This window comes from Sinohyriopsis cumingii, chromosome 9 (assembly GCF_028554795.1).
Source record: "Sinohyriopsis cumingii isolate HCF-2022 chromosome 9, ASM2855479v2, whole genome shotgun sequence".
Taxonomy (NCBI): Eukaryota; Metazoa; Mollusca; class Bivalvia; order Unionida; family Unionidae; genus Sinohyriopsis; species Sinohyriopsis cumingii.
The window spans coordinates 24218585-24242965 of NC_142969.1; the positions used below are offsets into that span (position 1 = coordinate 24218585).

The following is a 24381-nucleotide window of genomic DNA, read 5'->3' on the forward strand; positions in this document are numbered from 1 at the left end:
GTATGCTGTCCACATGAAAGAGACATACGATAACTTAAGGCAGCTACTGAATTCCATTGAGTATAACAAGTACAGCTGGCACCTCTGTGGTGATTTGAAGGTAGTTGCCCTTTTAATGGGACTGCAGCAAGGATATACAAAATACATGTGTTTCTTATGCGAGTGGGATAGCCGAGCAAGGGAAATGCACTACATGAGGAAGGAATGGACTCACAGGCAGAATGTAGCCATTGGAGAGAAGAATATCCAACACCCAGCTCTGGTTGAGGCTCAGAAAATCTTGCTACCACCCCTTCACATCAAACTAGGTTTGATGAAGAACTTCGTGAAAGCCATTGACCGGACTTTGCCAGCATTCCGATACCTGCATGAAAAATTCCCTCGACTCAGCGAAGCAAAGATTAAAGAGGGAGTTTTTGTGGGTCCTCAGATTCGAGAGCTTTTCAAAGATGACCGGTTCAACAACTTGCTGGAAGGTGACGCGAAACAAGCATGGAATGCTTTTCGCCTAGTTTCTACAAACTTCCTCGGAAATGTTAGGGCAGAAAACTATAAGTAACTAGTAGAAGACATGTTGATGAAGTATAAGAAACTTGGCTGCAATATGTCTCTAAAGATTCACTTCCTTCATTCCCATTTGGATTTCTTTCCTAGCAACTGTGGTATTGTTAGTGATGAACACGGCGAACGTTTTCATCAAGATATCGCAACAATGGAACAAAGATACCAGGGAAAATGGTCCACTACAATGCTGGCTGACTACTGCTGGACACTCCTCAGAGATGCTCCCGAACAGCTGTACAAGAGACAGGCGAAGAAATCTAAGATGTAGTCAATGACTTGATTTTTTATAGGTAGGCTATTACAGTTGACCTTTTACTATTGGAATGCATTTCGTTATGTAAACATTAATTTCTTGCAGATTACAAAAAAACTAGAGCCAATTTTGCAATTTGACTGTCATATTCGTGTTCAGCACATAAAAATTGATAAGAATTGACTAATTTTATTTCAGTAACATGACTTTTGTAAAAATTTGTTGTCCAGTGTTATCTACGTCTACATTCGTGGTTCCACTACGTGTACAGACATACGTATACACATACGTATAGACAGCAAGCAGCACTAAACAGCTACAGTCACCCCTACACAGCTACAGTCAGCTCGAAACAGCTACCGTCACCCCATAACATCTTCAGTCAGCTCTAAATTGCCATGAACAGCTTCAGTCAGTTCTGAACAGCCCTGAACAGCTTCAGTCAGTTCTAAACAGGCCTGAACAGCCCTGAAAAGCTACAATAAAACCAAAACTAGTCATAATAATGGGTTTTGAAGGAGTCTTTATATATATCCAATAAATTAAACTCTAATAGCTTGCAATTCAAAGTTCACATCGTTTCAAATCTGCATATTTATAAATGCATCATTACACGATAGGACATCAAAACCTGAATAAGCTTGACATATCAAATAAAATATGAATTTAACACTTACCCCTATGGCTGGAGAACACAATGGAGAATGTTCACTCCTTGACAAGATCCAAAACGACCAGTGTCAGTTAGAAATGTAATCTACCTTAAATACATAGGAGAGTGAGTAAAACTCAGGGTAAAATACTCGTGCATATCGTGGTTTTAATGTATCTCGTCGCACGTAATTTTCGACGAGAAACATGCTAGTGTTCACCCTTGGTAACGTTGTACACATGTACCACGAAAAATGGTCAAGTCGTTCTAAGGTAAAACCAAGTTATTTCTTGCCTTATTCTGTGACAGTCACCTGAATTCAATAATTTGAACAAAATATATTCTAGCCCGAAATGCAAAAAATACTGAACAACTTGATTCTGCTAAAACTTAAAGCAAGAAAGACCAAGTAATTACAGTTGCAACCTTATTTAGTTCTCTACTTTACCTCAGGTTGCAATAAGCATTTTCTAAAAAGAAGCCTTTACAGTAGCATGTAATAATAAAGTTAATAAGCATATAACACAATTGGTTGTGGTTTTGTGGGTTTAATGCCATTTTCCAGCACGTGATAAGCTATAGATGGCGGACATTATGTCTGGTGGAGAATGAGTCGGGGACAAACTACTAACCCACATGAAGCTACTGAAAAGCTTTCTCGTCTTCTTTGGCCGAAGCCGAGAATCCAACCCACACAGACAGAGATGAAGTGTCAGTGGTCTGTAAAGATGAGCGCTTTAGACCACTTGGGCACCATGAGTTCCTATCACTGATGTGGACTTTCAACAAATCTGGGTGATGCGGATCTTGATAATAAAACAACAGCATGACATCATCTCAATAGAAGATGACCTAGGCCATAGGCAGTTTAGGCTGTTATGGGTATGACTGATATTGGATTCACCTCCGAATACATTTAAATCGATAGTTATGGTCAATCTTCTAAGGAATATTGATTACAATGCTTAGCAGAAAATTACCTACATTGGCATGAGAAGATAATTTGTGAAGGAATTTCTGCCTCTACCACTGTCCTTAATTATACTTCTGAATTAAAATAAATTCAATTTATCTGCTCAGAATAAATGAGCGTTCATGTAATCAGTATATGTAATTATCATTTTTAATTTGATTATATCACAGGTAACTTTTTCACAACATGTAATACTCATTATAGGTCTGAAGGTTCTGTTTGCAGATGGGTTTATAGTACACATAATCAAATATAATACACGTAGTGTTAAAGCTTTTGTAATGAAATTCAAGTCTGCACATATGTGATAGTTGTCATATGGATATACTGGTTCCCTGTTTTAGAAGATTTGTCAATGTTTAAAAGTAGACTTACTAAATAGAACCTGTCTGGATCTCAACTCACAACAGAGAGACAGTCTGAAAATGCAATATTAATCATATACCATGAAATGTTCAGAATGACACATATTAATACATTTATTTTCAGATATCCTATATGGCTTTTCTGTGTTTGTTTAGCTACATTCTAATCAGCAAGTTTGACCAAAATCTGTCAGTGGAGGACATTATACTGATTGTATGGGTTTTGAACATTTCAATTGAAGAGATAAGACAGGTTTGTATAATATTGCAAAACTTAGTTTAGGTTATCTCCCCTGAATAAGAATTTGTAATCTCTGAAAACGAATCGATTATTTTTGTTAGTAAGACATAACATGCGATATAATAATTATAGGTTACTGCACTGGTATGGGAAAATATGAAGGAGATTTTTGGATGGAAATACTGCACGACATTGGTAGTGCAGTATATCCATTCAACAAAACAAGTTCGTATTTTCCCACACAAATACAGTAAACTTTTTATTATACGCTCATTTTCTTATTCTACCTAAGGCTTAATTATGTAAACAAAAATACACTACACAAAACAAAATAACTGAATGCATCATATTCCAAACTAAATACACAAGCGCAAATTCATCATTACACAACAGGAACAGTATCAATGCGCACATAACTCCGCCCAGATAAATTTGAACTTGGCCGCACGCTAGACATAACTTTAAAAAGAAAATGGCGTTGTGGTCTACTTATAATTGAAAATTTAGTAATATGGTGAATGGATGCGCATTGCAACAACTTTTCCTTTTGATCTGAAATGAATAGATTTTGGTATTTTTTGTCGTTTCTACGAAATAATGTGATTATGGACTGGACTTATGTGCCAATTCTATATGAAGTACATCGGATTTCAGCGACGACGGAGCAGCGTGTTGACATCTGCAAGTGTTTTTTTTTTTTGTTCTGCCATTGAATGTTTGAAATCATAATGCTGGAAAATATGAAGTCTTTCAATTACAATTATCAAAAGGACGCTATGGAATTTAATGTTTATTTAATTTTGAGTGCAGTAAGGAGAATGTAATTGCGCTTGGAATATAGTCGAAATTATAGAAAAATTTCGAAATGTGTCATCAAGCTTGAGAACCCATGACATGGCGTATGCTATTCGGATTTGCAAAACTAAGAAAGTACATTTTGAGAGAATTCAGGATGTAAAACAGTAAGAATATCTTTTGCTATTGTTATTACCAGCAAAAGAAGACAGTTTATGCCCTGTAACTTGCATGTTATTTGTACGTACTCAGCAATTCTATGAATTCTGGCGTGTATCGCCAAAATCCGAAACATTGTATGAAAAAGTTAACACGAAATGTAGCAAAGCAGCTGGTATGTGGTAGTCTACGAAACATCTACTTTAGTTCACTCAGAAACAAATTTAATCAACCAAAACGTAAAGCGTCTGCTACACGAGTGTACATGATTTGTTTACAAAGTAGTTCCTAATACACAAATAAAGCATGTGTCCTGCGCGTGAGTGCAATATGAAGGTGTGCAATATCTAAAATACTGAACGATTCTGACAATGTAAAGTGAACGGAGAAAATGTGAGCGTAAAATAATCATCAAAAGAAATATAAATTGAGCTTAATTGTTTGTAAACGTCCTGTTATACAACACTAAAATTTACAACCCAAGATCTGCAAGTCAGATTAATTACCAATTACCGTATGACACTCCTTAAGGTATGAGAGCATTTCCACTCGATTTTGTTTTCCTGATATTAGCATTTGAGTGGCAAACCGTAAAATGTAATTTAAATTAAAGGTCACATTATATTTAACACCATTATCTCATATTATGAGTCACTTAAAACGAGTCTGCCTCTAGATGATTCTAATTATCCGTGTTTTTTATTAAGCTGTTGAATATTTCAGTTGCATATTATTTTATCCATTACATAAAATGTTTCAGTTTATTTTGTGGCAAATAATATTTTTGTCAGTTGAAAAAGGTTATATAATTAGCCTTATATAATTGTTGCGTTGAAAGTATCTTGTAACATTGTGCACATATAATATATTAATTAGCTTGAATTTAAGTTATGTCTCTCTTACTAATGAAACCCATCAAAACTGACAACCGTTGAGACAAAACCTGATTTATATTATTGTGCTTTTTGTTTTGTGGTATCTCTTAGTGTAATTCCCACGAGAATAAATGCTTTTTCATAGTTTCGCAAATCTGTATTGTTTGCGTAACGTTTGTCCATGATTTTAGATTGTATTTAAGCTAATGATTATTTATAGATAACATTTTGCACAGTACTTATGTCCAGGATTGTGGGTGTGTAAGATAATGTCATATTCTTAAATACCTGTTTACATTTCCTTTGGATATTAGGAGGTTCTCGACAATGTTTATCTGCTTGTTCGCAAAGTCATTACTATAATCTAAACTGAGAACATTCTTTCAAATGAGTGTTCCAAGTCTTTATCTCTGATTACAAACATTAACTATCAAAGGGTTGTGAAGTAGCAAGATCTGATATTTACTCTACTCAGTAAAGAACGTAATTACGGTATGACAGAAAATTATGAAACAAATATTGCAGCCTGGTGATAAAGGTCTGTATGTCTCTCTACCTGTTCTCCTCAGGCTAAGTATTAAGGTCCTTGAACAATTGACAGGTTCGTGACTAAAATTATATTATTAACACTTTTAGAAGGCTATAGGGGCGTGTTGATCCTGACGACCCAGTTAATCATGCAAGACGTATAGATGTAGCTTTACCACATACAGAATATTTAATTGACGAAATGTTGTTTGACTTCAGTGAGTTTGGGTTAACCAATCTTAGGAATTCAAAATTGTTAACTGGACCAGAAACATTCATATCTACTAAACCACAAGAAAGGATTGAAATACTTTTCAAAATGAATTCTGTCAAGTAGAATATTTAATAAAGAAATGTCACTATTTGCTTGAATTGAATTTTTTGAACCAATGTTCATCGTGTATTCTTGTACTGATACCAGATAATACTTTCCGTATGTGTACCTCAATTACAGAATATGTATTATTATAAATCATTTGTATTGTTGTACTATGTGGAGTTCTTCTATCAAGAGCTGCGGTGGCTCGGTGCTTAAAATGCTGAACTCACGACCGAAAGGGTGCGTGTTCGACTATATTTTCGGTCCAGTTTGAGTTAGCTATTATGGTGTGTACTTGAACATGGCACTTTACTCTAATTTCCTAGGCTCTAAATACTCTATTTTGTGTATGTGCCCTAGAGACTCAAATCAAACCATACTAAAACATAAATGTCTACATTGATCTGCACCTAAGCGTTCGCGGGATTTATTCAGGCCTTAATCAGAACTTTACAAATTGATGTAAATATCTACCAAAACCATGGAAATACTCATTGATGAAGGAAATACCCATTGATGAAAAGATTATAGAAACTGGTAATGACCCATGAAATACATTTCCACTGCAAACAAAATATGCAGAAACATAACAAGACGAAATATTATGATTATACACTTGCTACAAACAGTTAGAATTTTTTGTTTATAATACAAAATAGATTTTAAACTAAACAGTAATTACTATAAACATGTTGAATGATGTATATTATTATGTTATTTTCTTAAGAGAGCCTCAAGCTTGTTTAGTCCACCTACATAAATAAAGTATTATTATTATTATTATTATTATTATTATTGTTATTATTATTATTATTATTATTATTATTATTATTATTATTATTATCCCAAAATTAACGTGGTCGATTGAGGATACTCAATGGATAGATAAACTTTTATTGGCTGATTTGTGTGTTGATATGGAACATACTTAACGGCTAGGACTCTTTTCTTATTGGTTTGCTTTACAGAGAAAAGTATCCTTTGATGGGATATTTAATTAAACTGACGTTTCCAGTAAGCAAGAATTGTGATTAATTCATGCTTTGCAGTGAATATTATACATGAGTAAAACATATGCGATATATAACATGTATATAATTTTCATTTACCTACATAATTTTATTTCCAGATGCATGCAACTGATACCATCCTCACATTCTATAATTTTATTAGAACCTGGGTTACGTACAGTACCCCATCGTCTTTGCATATACTGATGATCATCATAGTAATTTCAAAATGTAGCTTCTGTTTTGTTATAGTACTGTTTTCCTGTATGTAGTTATACTTGTAAAAAGCAGATATAAGTCAACCGAAAGTTTAAATGTCGTTAGAATATTCCCATTATCTGAATCATTATTGACTTTATCTTAAATTAAATATTATCATCAAGAAGGTTATAATATGTCATACACAAGTTTCTTAAGGTATTTGAAAGTCTATAAGATTATTACCATAGTAATCACTTAATATTCAGAACCGTGTTTAACATACATAGTTGCATGCGACTCTAATTAAACCACTCTTCCAACAGGTGATTGCAACAACATTCATGCAAACGGAGACAAAACTCAAACGTTACATAGCAGATGGCTGGAATAAGGCAGACATCTTCATAATATTGTTGTTTGTGATCGGAATGATTTTGAAGTATATTCCACATCCATTAACGTTTGAAATTGCTCGTGTTGCCCTTGGCGTTAATCTGGTTACATTTTGCCTGAGACTGCTACAAATATTTTCAATGAGCAAGGAACTTGGACCTAAGCTAGTGATGATTATTCGCATGGTATGTGAGTTATATATTATCTTAAAATTATTCAGTTCTAGTTTTTACATTTGACAATAAATACAATGCTTATATGTTTGCCTTCTGTAATAACAAGGTGTCATCATAATGTATCATCAAACACATTAAGTTACCAATATGTTCATTTGGCAAAAATATTATTTAAAGGTTGGATTTCAAAGGCAATAATTTCTTGTTTCTTTGGTTCTTAAGAAAAACAGATTGTGATCATGATCGACTCAGGTACGTTAAGATACAATTTATGATGGGGTTTCATTCGTTGTGTCATAGTCGTAGACTATAAGAGCTTTTGTGATTCCTGATGTTTCTTATCCATCTGTTCATTCGCACAATTTAGGTATCTCTATTCATCTACAACAACCAGGAGGATTGTCATGAAACTTCGCTATTTTGGATATTCGAATACAGTACTAGATTCCTTCTTATTTGCTACTTTGGAAATACAAGTTATACTATTTTTTGTGCTGAAGTTTCATCTTTTCTTCTCATGTATATCTTCAATGGTCATCACCCATTCTCTCTCTAATAGTAACGAATCTCATCAAAATCAGTTTTGCAGTTATCAATCTAACAATTCGATGAGTGTATACTTTATTTTTCTGTAATGATGGAAACAATGGATTCGTTAGTCGTAAACAATCAAACACCACGAAATTTATTTTCTTGGGTCTTTGTCAGAGAAAAATGACTAGTATCAGAAACGACAAATAAGTGTCAATGGCACAAACACGAAACCTACAATCAAACCAGCAGTATGCAAGCAACTAAAATGTATATTTTTCACCCTTATGTACTATTTCTTTTAGGATGATTAAATACAATCCCCTTTAAACTATTATAGTTGGGTAGTGGATATCGTCGTATGGTTATTCCGACTTGCAATGCAGTTCGTGTCAGTATTTACTTAGTTGAACTGCAAAATTAAAACCACAGTCGTCACTGGTAAATAGACCATATTTTCCAAAGCTTGCATGTTTAATAAACCACTTAGCTAACTGGTCAGTTAATTGAACAAACATACAGTTCAAATCCATGGAAGTGTCCAAAAAATATTCTAAAGATACACGGTACTGAGTTGATATTTCCCTAAATGTATTGTGCTTTGAAAAAAGTAATTTAACAATTGCGTGTCCAAACTGTATGCTGCACCAACATATACGCCACAAACAAAATTATGTTTTCAAGATTTGGACAAAAAAGTATTCTCTCAATAAAGATAACAATATCTCCCAATATATTCATAAGTTATTTTGATGAATTATTCAGGTGGCAGTATTAAAGCCAATTACATACGTCTTTTTCAGTAAAATCCGTGATTTAAGTTTCTCGAATTTAGTTTCAATGTCTGCATGATAAATATAACATGCCATCTTCAGCTCAGGAAATAAAATTCTTGTTGCGAATCATCAGCTATCATTGAGACATCTGGTATCGCTTATTTAAGAACACGATTAAGTGCTTATTATTTGGCTCTAGCAGTGTTTACTTTAATAACGGATGCGAACCGAATTGTCCTGAGACAACGCGACGCAAGGTAATTAATACAGTATATGTATCGTGCTTATTACGGTAGATCAAGGGTGACAGCATATACGTAAGGGTGGGCAGCCTTCTGTCGTGTTAAAATCACGTATAGGGCTTAACTATGAATTGCAATTTAAATTCTTCATTGTTTCGTTAGCATAATAACGCACAGTTCTCTTTCTGGGACAACGTTTTAAATATCTAGATGTAGACTCGTGTAGTGTTCTTTTGACAATCATTGACATGTGATGTACCGAAGGAAGTGTACAACAAATAAATCACGATCTGAGGTATATCAAATGTATGTGTTATTATATTGAGTGTAATTCAAATTTAAGTACATGCAAATAGATAAGTGTAAGTTTATCATTTATTAAGTCAGTTATATTTAATCTTCAGAGTAAATGTATAATACGGGTGTTATCGATCAACCAGCATATTTGTTCCTATTATTCTTGTTTCATCACTTCCCCAAAAATATCGACATTAACAATTATGGAAATAATTTCAGCGATTTTTATGATTAACTATTGCGAAGAATTAGATTGTGCTAGTTACTATCTGTGACATTGGCTTGCCACTTTTGGCCAGTTTCCCAAAACTAATCAACGCTTATAACCAACTGGAACTGGGGCTATACTATTGTATATTCCAATGATATATTATGTGGAGAGGGTACATATGACAACCCATTGAATTACCATCAGTCACGTATGTCCTGCCAGATCATGTACTATTATGTCAGGAATATCATCCCAATATGTCAGAGATGGCATGCAATATTATGTACCATACTGTTACATATGTCATGCCAAGTCCTGCCCCATCATGGCATGTAGGTTTGTCCTGCCATATCAAGTTTCATCATGAATCTAATTTTGTACACAGTATCATTTTAATGATTTAATAAATTAAAACCTATTTAGAAAGATTACAGGATTATGTTTCGTTTTGTACTTATTTAAGTTAGACGCTTACTTTAGAATGTTTCGATATACTATCGCGTGACGAATTATATTTCTGCTCAATAATATTTCATTTTAACGTTTAGGGTGATCAAAACGAAGATTAGTAATGATTTATACTACTACGATTTATGTAAAGTATGTTATATTAGATGAAAAAATGTTTCTCAGAATTCATATTGAATCAACTTTCAAGGTTTAATCTTGATATTTAATACAAATATTTTCAGGTTGGAAATCTAACCTCTTTTTTTGTGATGTTGCTGATTTTTATTGTGGCTTATGCAATTGCTTCTCATGCCATATTGTACCCAAATACCGAAATCAGTCTTAACTCTTTGAGGGTTATATTCCGGCGTCCATACTGGAATATTTATGGAGAGCTCATGTTGGATGAAGTTGAAGGTATAGTTACATTTTCTCATAGGTATTTTCTCTCTATATATTCATTTATTTATCTATCCACAGTCGATTAAATCGTTATAAATTTGTCAAAAGGCTTACTTGAATGACACGTAGAGTATCAATTTCAAACAAGAGGTTAACAGTAAGAAAATATTTGATGTCTGATTCATATGATATCTTTGCTGTGTTCCAATCGGGATCCAAATTTAAATATTAGAATCAATGACGTTGGCCAGAGAACCAGACCAACATTATAAGAGTTACAGACGGCTCGTTAATATGCCAGCCTGACTTTACTTTGAGCTCATCAGCTGTTATCTTACCCACTTAATCAAGCGTTTGTATTGATAACAGTTGATGAACATGACGTGCAACATGATCAAACATGTTTACCTTGATGGATACGTTTGACTTCTTACAAATCCTCTGAAACTGATCAACTAGTCAACATATAAGTACTAAAGGAATTATCAGATATCTAGCCATGCTAATACGGCACGAATACCATTTATTGTACTTAATATCGAGTAAAGTGTAGTATCTCCAACAATATAAGAAATCATTTTCACTACCACATAAATAAAAAAGCCATCCAAATGTGAATTTCAACTTTACGGCATTAACCAATACATCATTTGCGGTTACTCAGACTGAACATAAGGTCATTATGGTAGAAGTTTAAATAAAACACAATACATAGGTTCATTATAAACTTTATTGTAAATATAAATAATCTTTGGCATAATGGGGGCAAATCCAGTTACAGCACAGTGCACCAGCCGAGTTCTGAATTTGTTTTATAACAATACCTCAGGAAAGAGACTTGGGGGATTTTGAAGGGTTCTGAAAGTGTCCGACACCTGTAGGTGGAGTCGCATGGGGCTGATACGAGGTATATAGGGACACTGACAACCGAACTCGATAATTAATCCTGATGATTGATATGATAACAAACATAAGACGATACTCCATATATGCACCGTAGGAAGCGGATATGAAGTATATGGGCATAATAGTTGAGTACACATTTAAGTACAGACACAAATTGGGGGTCAAAAGCGAAGTTGTGAAAGCGTGAAACTTGGCAATGACCCAAACGAACTGAAGGGAGCCCTTACGACTATAAAACATTGCGACTGAAACGAAGTCCCTCAATTTAAGGAAATGTAAGGATAAATAAAGATAATAATGACTGAGAATACTATAGCGTGGAAAATGCGTGCACTAGGTTTCGAACCGCCTGATAATCCTGGTGTGTCTAAAGGTATCAATATTAGACATCTGTATTAGATAACCAGCTTGGAATTCACATGTCCACAAACAAAAGATACAGCAGAAATGAGAATGTAACATAGAATGTGAAAATGAATGACTGACATGTACAGCTATACAATTTATCTGAGGTGTTCCAATAATGTATGATAGTCTCACAAAGTGAAGAAGCGGAATATTGCATTGATCGACACAAGTGTGAACAGACAGGTGAGGCGCACGCTGTAACATCTGCCTCTACATATAGCTAAATCTAGCGGGGTGCACCTAAATGTCTCAACAATACACATTAGAAGATCATCGCCCCAGGGCGGGATCCTATGGTCTGGAATTCCTACCTTAGCAGCACTGGTAGCTTCCCCGAAGTGGAAGGTCTCTCCATTATAGTGATGTGAATCATCACCTAACCTCAGCAAAACAGCCTTAATGGTAGCGATAAAGATAGGTCTACTTAAGACGCGACCATTGTCTATGAGGAACAGTGGATCACAAAGACGAGCTCCAGCTAATAGCAGAATCCAATGGAATTTTCTCTTCACATGAAAAGGACATACAAGGACATCACAGTTCATATCATGAATATCATATCCACACCTTGACGGAAAATGTCACTCTAAGATGATCTACGACGCAGAATGAATAGGCGTTTATCCATATGAAATATCATGTCCGACATACACAAACTGTTTGTCGCAGAAAATATAGGCTCCATGAAGAGCAAATTATCCGCACCGCAAAAAGCATACGAAGCCAGCACACTAGTTCGCAGTAACAGTTCAGTGTACTCGGTTATAAAAAATATCAAATTAGAGGCTCCAAAGAGGACGCCAGTTTGAATGTAACAATCTATTAGGAAGGAATAGTGTCCAAAGCACATGACACTAAATTTATATTCATGAATGTTCCTGAGCAGAAAGAAGATGATTGGGGAGAACTCTGATCTAGCGCGTATAACATGACGAAGACTATTGTCCTAAAGTCTTAATTATATGTTCCTCCATACCAACTCCAGCTGCAGATATGGTTGCACCATGACCTCCAGCCAAAGCACGTTGCTGCCGCAGACTCAAGTACTGCTCCAGACAGTACATGGAACACAATCAAGAGTTCCGAGCAATTTAAATATTTACACCAGATGAAAAGGGTTCCTTTTTTTAAATTACAGATATCACGGTAAGTATACCATGCATTTGCCTGTTGAAAATGTCACATCTGGAATCTTCAAGTAGTTGCACGAGCAGTTTTTCTGCAATGATCAGCCCGTAACTTCACCACATTGCAAGAATCTAAGAAATGCCACCAGACATATGCACTGCAGCAACAAGTCCACGGCCGGCGAACTCCCTCTCGCAACATAGGTGACAACTGCACAAACCCATAAGGTATACTCTTTAATCTGTCGGAATCATGAAAAGGGTTATAGTGACCAGCCTGTGTATTATAAAATCCAATTCCTGCAAGGTACAGCTAATTGTGGAGAACTGCAGCTGCATCAGGGTTTGACAGCATGTGAAGAAATAAATATAAACATCTTAGAGTTCATATAAAGAGAACGAATGAGCCTGATATTGCCCAATATTCAACAGACACTTGCAGCCAGTTCTGTAAACTGACCTAGTATTACCGGACACAAAAACACAAACTCCTGCACATGTTGTGTCAAAATGGCATAAACTCTGAAGTCAGGGGTCACACAATACCCAGAAAGGTTTGTATTCCACGCCACATAACGCAAGTGAGAGATTTAAGTGTTGTAAGTCAGCCGCGTCTTCAATGAATCCATATGCAGTGTTCTTCAATGAGCCAATATGAAGTGCAGTGCCTTTATGATATGGACGGCTTTATCAGTCTATGTACCCATGAGACAGCCGAACTGTGCACACAATATCCAGAAATGTTTGTATTCCATTTAATAGAACACCAGTGGCAGAATGCTTTGAAAGATGGTCACGTCTTCAATGAACCCATATAAAGTGAAGTCCTCTCCAAGGAGTCCATATGAAGTGAGGTGCTAGTATGATGTGGACGGCAGTATCAATCTGTGCACCCATGAATCCAAAGCAGAAAACATGGAAAGCAGAACCAGGCAGTAGAAAGTGCTGTGGTAACAGATCAAAATACCGAAGTCACCAATGAATTACAAACTAGAAATTCTATTTATATATTTCTTAAAGACATCTTACTTCCACCTACATGGACTTAAATATACCTGCATAGAAGGCTTTGCGAATGAATCATGGCAGGACAGGATTAAGCGTTTGTTGTATAAGATACATTGTCAATTAGTAGTTTTGCATGTGTGCACTAAACGTTTATGAACAATTACAAAAGTATTATGGCACAAGTTTACCTGCAACCATTTTTGTTGAATTTAATGTTTCCTTTTTTATTATCAGATTACGCATCTCAGCTTTTTAAATGCATGTGCCCCTGGTCGAGAATAACAGTAGAGCTGTTGCTCGATTTATGCTATTCATGAGGTTATAGCGCAATTCGAATTTGACCTAAATCAAAGTAAATGTGCCCTGTCGGTGAGCTATATGATGTGCGCACTTGCACGTACGCACGGTGCACGCGGGCCACAGCACATGCCGCTAGCAAGGATGTAAATACGAGCACATTGACTCAGATTAAAAGTTATTTCGTTATTATAATTAGAAATAAAAGGAAAATGACACGTACGTAACGTTTTGTTATACCATACTGAAAATTTGTCTCACAGACAAATATAAACCACTGTCCATAAAAAGTCATTTAAAGTTCTCATAGCGCTATCAGTATGCTGAGGTCCCCAATTTTATTATCCCAAGTGTATCTTTTATTGAAATTATTATAAGCAACAACCGATGTGTACATGTCAAATAATTTCAAATTAAATATTAGTCAACAATAATTATTCAATATGTGCACTATAAATAGCAGTATTTGCGTCTTAATTTGCACAAATTCAATAGCATGAAATATGAATGACATTATATTTCATTTATCTTTGGAAGGTAATAATGATTGTACAAATATTGAGGACTTGTATAGAAATGGGACCCAGCCGCGCTGCCCAACGGAATCTGGAAAATACGTTGTGCCTGTGCTAATGGGTGTGTACATGCTGATGTGTAACATTTTGCTGCTGAACCTGTTGATCGCTATTTTCAGGTAATATTAAATCAATATATTACAAATTTACAAGCCAATGTTAAATTGCTTCCATACTTCTGAAGAAACGTACTTTATATGTGTTATATTTTACGTTGTTAGCTTTCGGGCGTTATCCATGTGCATTAAAGTATAATAACATACATTATACATAAAAAGACAGAGAATAAGTGATAATCAACTCATGGCGGGTTTGGTGGGTGTCGGATTGTCAGTAATAAAATGTGTTCTTAAATATTAGGATAATTTTAAATGCATTTTTAGTCATTCATATGCAATTTGTCATTATCAAAACAAAGCATATAGAATGATGTCTCTCATTGTCTCACAATACGATGAATTGTTCCCGACCAAATATCTGATCTGCATATAAAGCAGAACTGCATAGAATCATCTGAATACAAAGCATATTTGTAACAAAGGGAAAGGGTATCATGTTATAAAAGGCACCGTTGTACCAAGAGTATCAAATCATTCTGTATTGGATCCACAAGTGCTAAACAATCCGATTTCAACATTGTTGGTGGATTTGGGTGCTACAGCAATGATGTAAGCATAGATTGGTGGTAGGAAGGACAGTCTTATAATATTTAACTTTAAAATGATTTTATAATGAATGTAGTTTTGTTACACCCACATGTGAACAATATGAGCCTAGATATGCCACTACATAACGATTTGGCCTAACAGATGGTTTCGGTTTTCATTCTATTTTAGTGGCGGGTTTATTATGTTTTCCGGACCTGGTGCTGTTCTGCTGACACATTACTAGATACCATATCTGCGTCTATGATCTTTTAGCACATTATGAAATGTCATATATGGACCTTTAATATCCTGACATAACATGCAATTCTGGATCCGGCGTACCATGTATCGTAACACAGAGGACTCTGATCTGCTAGCACATTATACATTGGCAGAGCTGCAAAACCTTATCAATACAATTTCTAACCGCGACAGTTTATACCATTAGGTCTGGTTCTGTACATTCATAGTTGGGTACAGATCTTCTGATATATTAATGTATGTCAGATCTAGGTAATCTCCACACCTATTGAAGCCCCAATATAGAAATACTTAACCTTCGCATTTGACTCAATCACAAATAAATAACAATGAGATGGCACATGCATGGTGGGACCACCGGGTAAAAAAACCTCACCACTTTGAAAGCCTCACTATTCTGTACGTGTGGCATGTTTTGACATAGGGACTCGTCTCTTTGACTGAAATGGATTCGCCTTGGGTTCATATGTGGGTAGCAAATTAAACTTTAGACAGCTGTCCAAAGACTTGGTGACAAATCTTTGGTAGTTTTGTCTCATTTCTTAATCAAACCAGTGAGTCATTACAAAAGGTACTGAAGTTTCATTTCCTCACCACTATATAGCTGTTTCATGTTTTTGTTTCAAATTCGAACTGAACGTACCATTTCGGTCCTAATAAATGAAATCGTTAATATTCATGCATATGTCTCTCTCTTGAAGAAGGTTTTTGCAATTCCCCAATTAAGGTTCTGTTCATGAGTAATCAATATTTGATTTGAAATATTTGTTGTAAGTAGACTCTATCACGATTTCAAAGAAATATCAATAAAACAATCGTAGCTAATCAGAATAAAGAGGACACGTTTGTTCGTTCACGTGAATAGAAAAATAAGATTTATTCATTCATTAAAACTTCGCTCAGCATACAAAGATCTAATCCAGGACCAAGCTAAGAAATTTGTCAGAAAATATTAGTAATTATTGCATTAAATATTATTAGAAATGAAAACTTTACATACGGAACACTCCTTTTTAAACACACACACACACACACACACACACATACATACATACATACATACATACATACATACATACATACATACATACAGGCTAGTCATGTTGTGTAGAGATGCTGTTTACATTTATAACTTTTTGTACTCATAATTGCTAGTACCACGGAAACGAGTGCATTGCATAAGTAATTTGAAAAGTAAGGTACTGCACTTTAGAAACTTTCCAGTAGGTATCTGTACAAATGCGATGGACTAGGGAAATATGTAATATCTAGATCACGTTTGCTAATATGTACTAAGCATCCAACGTCAGCAGTATTTACACGTACATGAACATTGACTGATTTTGTCTATTCCAGCCACACCTTCGACAAGGTACAAGAAAACGCTGACATACACTGGCGCATCCAAAGATACCACCATATTCACGAGTATATAAATCGTCCGATTTTTGTTCCTCCCTTTAGCTTTATTGCGTATGTCTTCAAGATTGTAATATTTTTGAACAAGCGTCTGCGTAAGGAAGAAAATTGCACTTCAGGAACAAATGCTTTTTGTAAGTTTTTTCACCTTTAACTCTTTTAAAACAATAGCTATTCTCACTCACATTATAAGAGTTATGTATGTTTAACTATTATTAAGTTTATAACAAAGAGTAGAATTCTGCAAAAGTTTGTTGGGATGCGGCATTCTGTGGTATTGAAATCAATAGACGTTTTATGGCGGATGTACTTTCATGGTGTCACACTATTTTCACCTAAACTACATCAGTATCGTTTATGGTTTTTAAAAGGTCGTAGATTAAGTGTCTTAAAATTATGCAAAACGTACATCTCTAGTCTGCTGCAGTAATTATAATAACACGAAGATAAGTGTTTCTAGAACATGATTTGCAAGCGTTATATTTTCATTTTCTCTTGAAACAAAGAGTACTTGTGAAATGAGTGTTTAAAAACAACAAAAATTATATTTATTCATAGCTAAAGGTAAACTAAATTAAAACAAACGCACTAAAATGTATCTATTGGTGTTCAGTGATTTGTCTTCATCGTGGCTGAATATATAACTAACGTTAGAGTATTCGAAGAAAGATTTGGTGCAAAAAATACCTTACTGTGTATATTGAACTTGCGGATATATACTCTGGCATGCCACGGCACTAAAAAGACATGGTAGCAATACAAAGCTGACTGAAGCCATTTAAATACTCGACGTTTCAAACATTTTCGCGGAAATGCCTTTCGAACTATACCTCTTGCTAAACCTTGTCTCCTTGAATCTTTCAACCATTGTCAGGTGTTTATAATATTCCACGAGCTGCTGTGCTACGCAATTGAAATTGTTTTCTTTGTCGGTTCTAGTACCTCGTAAAGGCCTCAGATCTCAACAATTACCAGAGATGTTTTATCTATCTCTGCAAGAATATCTAGCTTTCTTTTGACCATCCTTTACCCACTTAAACATATATGTTACCATCCATTTTATCGGTATTTGCTGGTAAAGAACCTTTTCCAAATATAAAGTACTCGTTTTCTTCTTCAAGCATGTCCTGATTTTTAACTGCATGTGTCTAAATTATCTGCATGTTTAGCACCAAGCCTTTCACCCACCCCATCATTTGTAATACCTCATAAGCTCCTTCCTTGGTTCAAAAAAGTCTGTATTTTAATTCTCAAGCTAATCGTCATGAAAAGGATGCAAGCCATTGTACTAACGTACCACTATTAGCAGAGGTATCATTCTCTTCCTAGAACCTCTCAAGGCGTGTAATATACCTACTTTTTCCTATCCTCCTCCACATAACTTTTCACTCCTCTTTAGCTACTGAGATAAAAAGACATGCTTTATCTAGTGTATGCCTCCTCCAGCTCCTGTAGTCCCTTTCCACTTTTTGGATATGGCGGACTGATTCATACATTATCTTTCTATTCCATTCTCTTCAATGTTGGTGTATGACTAACATAGGTGAAATTTGTCAGTTTTAGAAAATAGTAATATAATATAATATGATATAATATAATATAATATAATATAATATGATATAATATAATATAATATTAATATAATAGTAATATAATATAATATAATATAATAAAATATAATATAATTAAATATAATACAATAAAATATAATATAATAAAATATAATATAATAAAATATAATATAATATAATATAATATAATATAATATAATATAATATAATATAATATAATATAATGTTTCTCTAAGATCAAAATAGTTTTAGAAAAAGTCTGTAAAATTTCAGCACCAACAATAAGATCTCGTTAGACATTAGTTGTCCTTACCTCAAAGTTCGTTTCCTTTTCTTTTTATTTTGCGTTATACCACTCCCGTCTCGGATGCGGGAGGTCGTGGGTTCGATCCCCAGCCGAGTCATACCAAAGACTTATAAAAAATGGTACTAACAGCTGCCTCGCTTGGCGCTAAGCATTATGATGTTAGTGTTAGGACTGGTCGGCCTGGAGTGAGCATAATGTGACTGGGTTGAACATCATGCTACATGTCTGCGGCATGATGTTCCAGTCCTAGACATCACAATGAACTGCCACATTGCAGACATCGTAGCAATATGACTGAAAACTTGTTAAAGCTACGTTAAAAATCCAAATCACACACAGACACTTTGGCGTTATATATTTTGTATTCCCAACTTCACAACTGTGGCCAGACAGAAAATATAGTTTTACCTTTATTTCACAGCCAGTACTTGTGTGTGTGTGTGCGCGCGCGTGTGTGTGTGTGTGTGTGTGTGTGTGTGTGTGTGTGTGTGTGTGTGTGTGTGTGTGTGTGTCGTCCCTTTTATATATTTTGCATATAACAACGACATTATTCCCCATCTTTTTAATTGTTAATCAAATATTACCAAGGTGACAGCATAGTGATCCTTGGATTGCTAGCACAAACGATATCAAGGTTGTTATTACATCTGTAGACATATACATAACATATATACACCTGGGTTAACCATTGTAATATTCTCTTTCATTAATTTGTAGTGCAACCTATCTCTGACGAAAAACGAAAAGAATTACGTGAATTGGAACGTGATATTGCTTGCACGCTTATTACTAGCGAGCAAGTGGATCTAGAAAGTATTGACAATGGAGTAAAAGCAATAACACTGCGGTGAGTTTAGATATTACTATTATATCCAAATCCAATTTAAAGATAGAAAAGCACAAATACATTTAGTACAATATCTCATAATATAAATGTCATTGTAATTAGCCTAAATACCTTTACTCTCCAGTCATGGAAATATCAAACTTTGTGAAAATCTTCACTAGTGCAAAATAATTGCGGACACCAAGTACGTTTCTTAATGTCAACGAAAACTAAAGCATTCAGATTTGACTATGAACTAAGGAACGTTTCATCAATCATATAAACTTGTGTTTAAATAGATGAATATTAGACCGTTAAGCCGTTGAGCTTACCTGCCACATTGTCAGAGAGTGAAGAGTTCTTACTGAAGTGCAAAGATTGTGTTTAGAGGTCCCAATGGGAAGGATGTGTGCACGAAAGCCAAACAATATGTATTTCAGTTACGGATAAGCAAATGTGTCACATAAGTCTACATAAAATGATTGGAAATTTAAACCTGAATAAAGGTAAATAGGCAATAAAAAAGACAGACGACATGTTCCGCAACGTATGAGTTTTCAGTGGGATATAACTCGATACTTGATGTAGAACATCCACATTCTAAATAAAGTAAATTAACGTATTTTATGTTTTTTTAATTTGCGTGAAAGTTATTAGTATTGTTTGTTTTTTCCTTTTCCACTGAATTAAACTTTTCGTTGATATTTATTTTATGAAAATGCAGTTAGAATCTCCGATGTGCAAGTTTCAAAATGAAATGTCATTTCATTTTATATCAAGATGATTTTCCCATTCCCCATCTAATTTAGATGTAGTTGATTAATTTTTTATAAGGAATATCATTAAAGACTAGAGTGCTCCCTAATTAGGTTCATGAACAAATCCACGTGATAATTACATATTTAAAGCATTTGTCGTTGTTTGGGAGATGTAATGTCAATCATTTATAAAGCTCCCTTAAAACAAAATATGGATTATCGTTTCGATTTTCAGAAGAATATATATATATAATGTTGGCAATGTATTCTGTTTTTTATAAACATGCTTTACATCATAAAAAAATATTGACGTTAATTCGTTCTCTGATCAGTGATTTCAGTACGTTATTATAACATTGGATCACGTTTGTATAAATATATATTTAGGTAAGAGAGTTGATCACTGGGCTGTATACAATTGATTTTGTTACTGTCTGAATCAAACAGGTTCAGCAATAATATATATTCCACAGACTGTGTACCTGTACAGTCTATACATAAAATTAAAGTATGTTGCTTTTATCATTCCAATGCAGTGCACATGATACCAGTGAATGTTTGTAACCACAAGAAACAAACTGACATGGTTTTTCGACAAGAGAAATAAAATAGTAATGTAAACATCAACTAGTATTTGTTCATGAAAATGTTTTGTAGGTGCTTTTCCCTGGCAATCACGTTTATAACACAACCTAGATTACCTAACTAAATAACTTAAATCAATCATTGCACCCGCCAGATGCAACGATAAACTGACATACATGTTATTCGTGACATAAATAACTCATTAAACAAAGATTTGCAAGTTTTAGATACAGCAATATCGATAAAACAAGAAACCAAAATAATACCTACGTAATAATAACTAGAGAATCTATTCACCTAGGGAGATCAAGAAACATTTTAGGGAAAAAAGATAAAGACCACTGATAAATAAGTCAAGCCTGTACTCTTCCAGCTACAGTGAAATAAGAATGAGATGATCACTTAGAGATTATCAGCACTATGTGAATTTTCAAAACTTTTCAACAAACAATATGAACCTTTGAACTGACAATGTGTGACAGTCATTGCTAATTTTTCAAAACTTGTATGTTTAATAACATATTTGTAAAACTATGTCCCTTCAGTTGCCGTTTGTGTCAATAACAATAGACTCATTAATTGTCTGCAGGATGCCTACTACAAATAACGAAAGCAATAGCTGGACATAACTTTTTACCTTACATTTGATATATATGCATTCATAACAATCTGCACTTTGTGTAAAACCCTATATAGTATGCATATTGAGGGGTATATATAATTTTACTTACGTTACCCACGGTAACATAAGACATTGTTCACTTTAATAAATAAAAAGAAGTAAAAGATGTGCCGTGTTGAACAGGACATAACAGCCCGGACCATGACATGTTCTTCTTCATGTGCAGGTTTCAATTACCGTGACATCGATAAAGCACAGAAGAATATGGACGTTTTTTATACAATAACTATACGGTTAACTGATTCAAAGAAAGTATATAACTGTATTACATCCACAAACATTGTACAGGACAATACCCACCATGATACAATTAAATGACTCAACATGATCTTATGGTACTTATCAACATTATGTGAGTGATCTCAACAGATTGATAAGCAAACAACCTGTGTGCTGACTAAGCGTAATTGGTTGCTAACCCTTAAAGATAGAATAGTTGATCATAATAGCAAAATATCGACTTTTAATGAATGTTGCACTACAATTGTTGATTGTGTCATTTATATAAAAAATAGTGTACCCACTGCAGTTTACTTTATATATAGTAAATAAACTCGGTTTCCCCTTTCTTGATGTGCTTCTCAACAAATTATACTCAAGACGTGTGGATACAAAAATTACATTAAGGTTCGTAGTATTTATATGTATGTTTTAAAGTCATTCATTTTGGAAACAAAATGTACATCTTTTCTGATCATAAATTGCAGGGTGATTCTCAAGCCAGCGTATTTTGCATGGTAAAATCAATCCATGCATATATGCTATGTGAAAAAATTAGAGGTGGTCATTTCTATCAGATGTCGCTCAAAAATATATTTTACCGAGATAATGTTATTTAGATTAATTTTGCCTTGACTATTATTATTATTATTATTATTATTATTATTATTGTTATTATTATTATTATTATTATTACTATTATTAAATGAAACCATCAGACTGGACCAGCTCGTGAGCAAAGTTGATGAACTGCAAGAGCAGCAGTATGCAGGAACTGCAGCTGTTGAGGATGTTCGATATCGCCCTATTCAGGCTGATAACCGGTCTGAACGAGAATCCAGCACTGTTGTTGAATATGGTTCAGTACATTTAGACAAAAGGATGGAGGATATAGAGATAAAGGTGAGCAAAAGAATTAACGTGTCTTTTTAATTTAGAAAAACTTGAATTTATTTTCTAACCAGATAACCTAATCCTTAATATATTTGTAGAATACCTTTACCTTACAAATCCAGTTGCCGAATTGTTTTGGCTGGTTCTAACAGACAAAATAATTAAGATATAGTTGCAAAGGTGTAAGTCACGTGAGAATGGCATTCCTTTAGATGGACATGCACATTCCATGCCTCGTACTACCGAAAACGTTAATTCCACTTCTAAGCATTTGCAATTATCATATTGTAGAAGCAGCAGAGATCAATTATGCTAATACTGCTGAATTCTTAATACAAATTCGCAGCATTTTCATTAAAAGACAAATAATATTTGATCTTTACCAAATTCTCTCATGCTGAAGGCTCCGCTAAGAGTGAAGTAACAATTTGCGATATTGGTGATGGTTAAATTACAACCAAATATCGTTATATATGGCATTTGTTAATATTTATGACCTAAAGAGAGATGTTGAGTCCGGTTCTTCTGATAAAATGTTCTGTCAACCAGCTGTTAGATTTTACACTTATTATAACATCTTCAATTTTTTTAAAGCATTTTGTTTTCTCTTGGGATTCTTTTACAGAGGGGTTTTTGTATTGCAATTTTGGATAAACTACGACAGAAGCGAACACATGTGGATATTTTATGGATTAATAAATTACCTAACGATTTCTAAAAGTTTCATACTGTTTTAAATGTAGGATGACGTTTTGGAGATGCAATGCCAACTGTTGGGGCAAATATGCTTACCAAAATCAATCTCATTATGAGACCTCCTATAATTCCTACACATTCCTATATATAAGACAAAGATTGCAGTTGCTGTTGCAGCAAATATCACAATGTTTGCCGCAGAAATTACAACTTATATTTTTTCCAGACTACGAGTTTTATGAAAACCTTCGCATTGTATAACTAGAATGTCTTAAACCTTTACAAACATTATGTGCTGCCAAAATATGTACAATGGTATTAAAGAGAATGAAAGTAGATTTAAAAAACATGTAATTTTAACAGCCATAACAGCCTATTTTTGTTTGAGTTACCATCCTCATATCAACAATCTGCAGAAATGGTCTGTACTGTGCCACTCACATTTGGGATATATACCTAACCCATGCCTACGTCATGAACGGTGAACCTAAATTGTTGTTGAATATAGTGCCAGTACAATGTTCTGTGAAGTAGATCACAAACGTTGTGTAAGAAAATTTAAATCTTTGACATCCGTGGTGAGTCATATATTTTCTCTATTTAAAGCTTTTAGCTGGGCGGCTTATAACTTCGGCTCATGAGCACCCGGCCACAATTTAGGTTTCTGTACTGCTTGATAATAGTTGGATGTGGATCTAACTGAGACAAGATGGCTGCTAAAGAATAAGTATACAAATGATACGAGTATTTAAAGGAGACAAAAATAACATGAAATAAATGTT

The 24381-nt window shown here is 34.4% G+C and overlaps 1 protein-coding gene across 1 annotated transcript in view; it reads left to right on the plus strand.

The window, feature by feature from the left end:
• The window catches only part of LOC149791404 (transient receptor potential cation channel subfamily M member-like 2), a 164386-nt gene that overhangs the window by 125539 nt on the left and 14466 nt on the right, over positions 1-24381 (plus strand). The window contains exons 24-30 of the mRNA XM_089971350.1: positions 2932-3060; positions 7259-7513; positions 10254-10428; positions 14697-14853; positions 16999-17195; positions 19657-19786; positions 22729-22912. Coding sequence (XP_089827476.1) covers positions 2932-3060; positions 7259-7513; positions 10254-10428; positions 14697-14853; positions 16999-17195; positions 19657-19786; positions 22729-22912 — 1227 coding nt within the window. The remainder of the gene's footprint in view (positions 1-2931; positions 3061-7258; positions 7514-10253; positions 10429-14696; positions 14854-16998; positions 17196-19656; positions 19787-22728; positions 22913-24381) is intronic.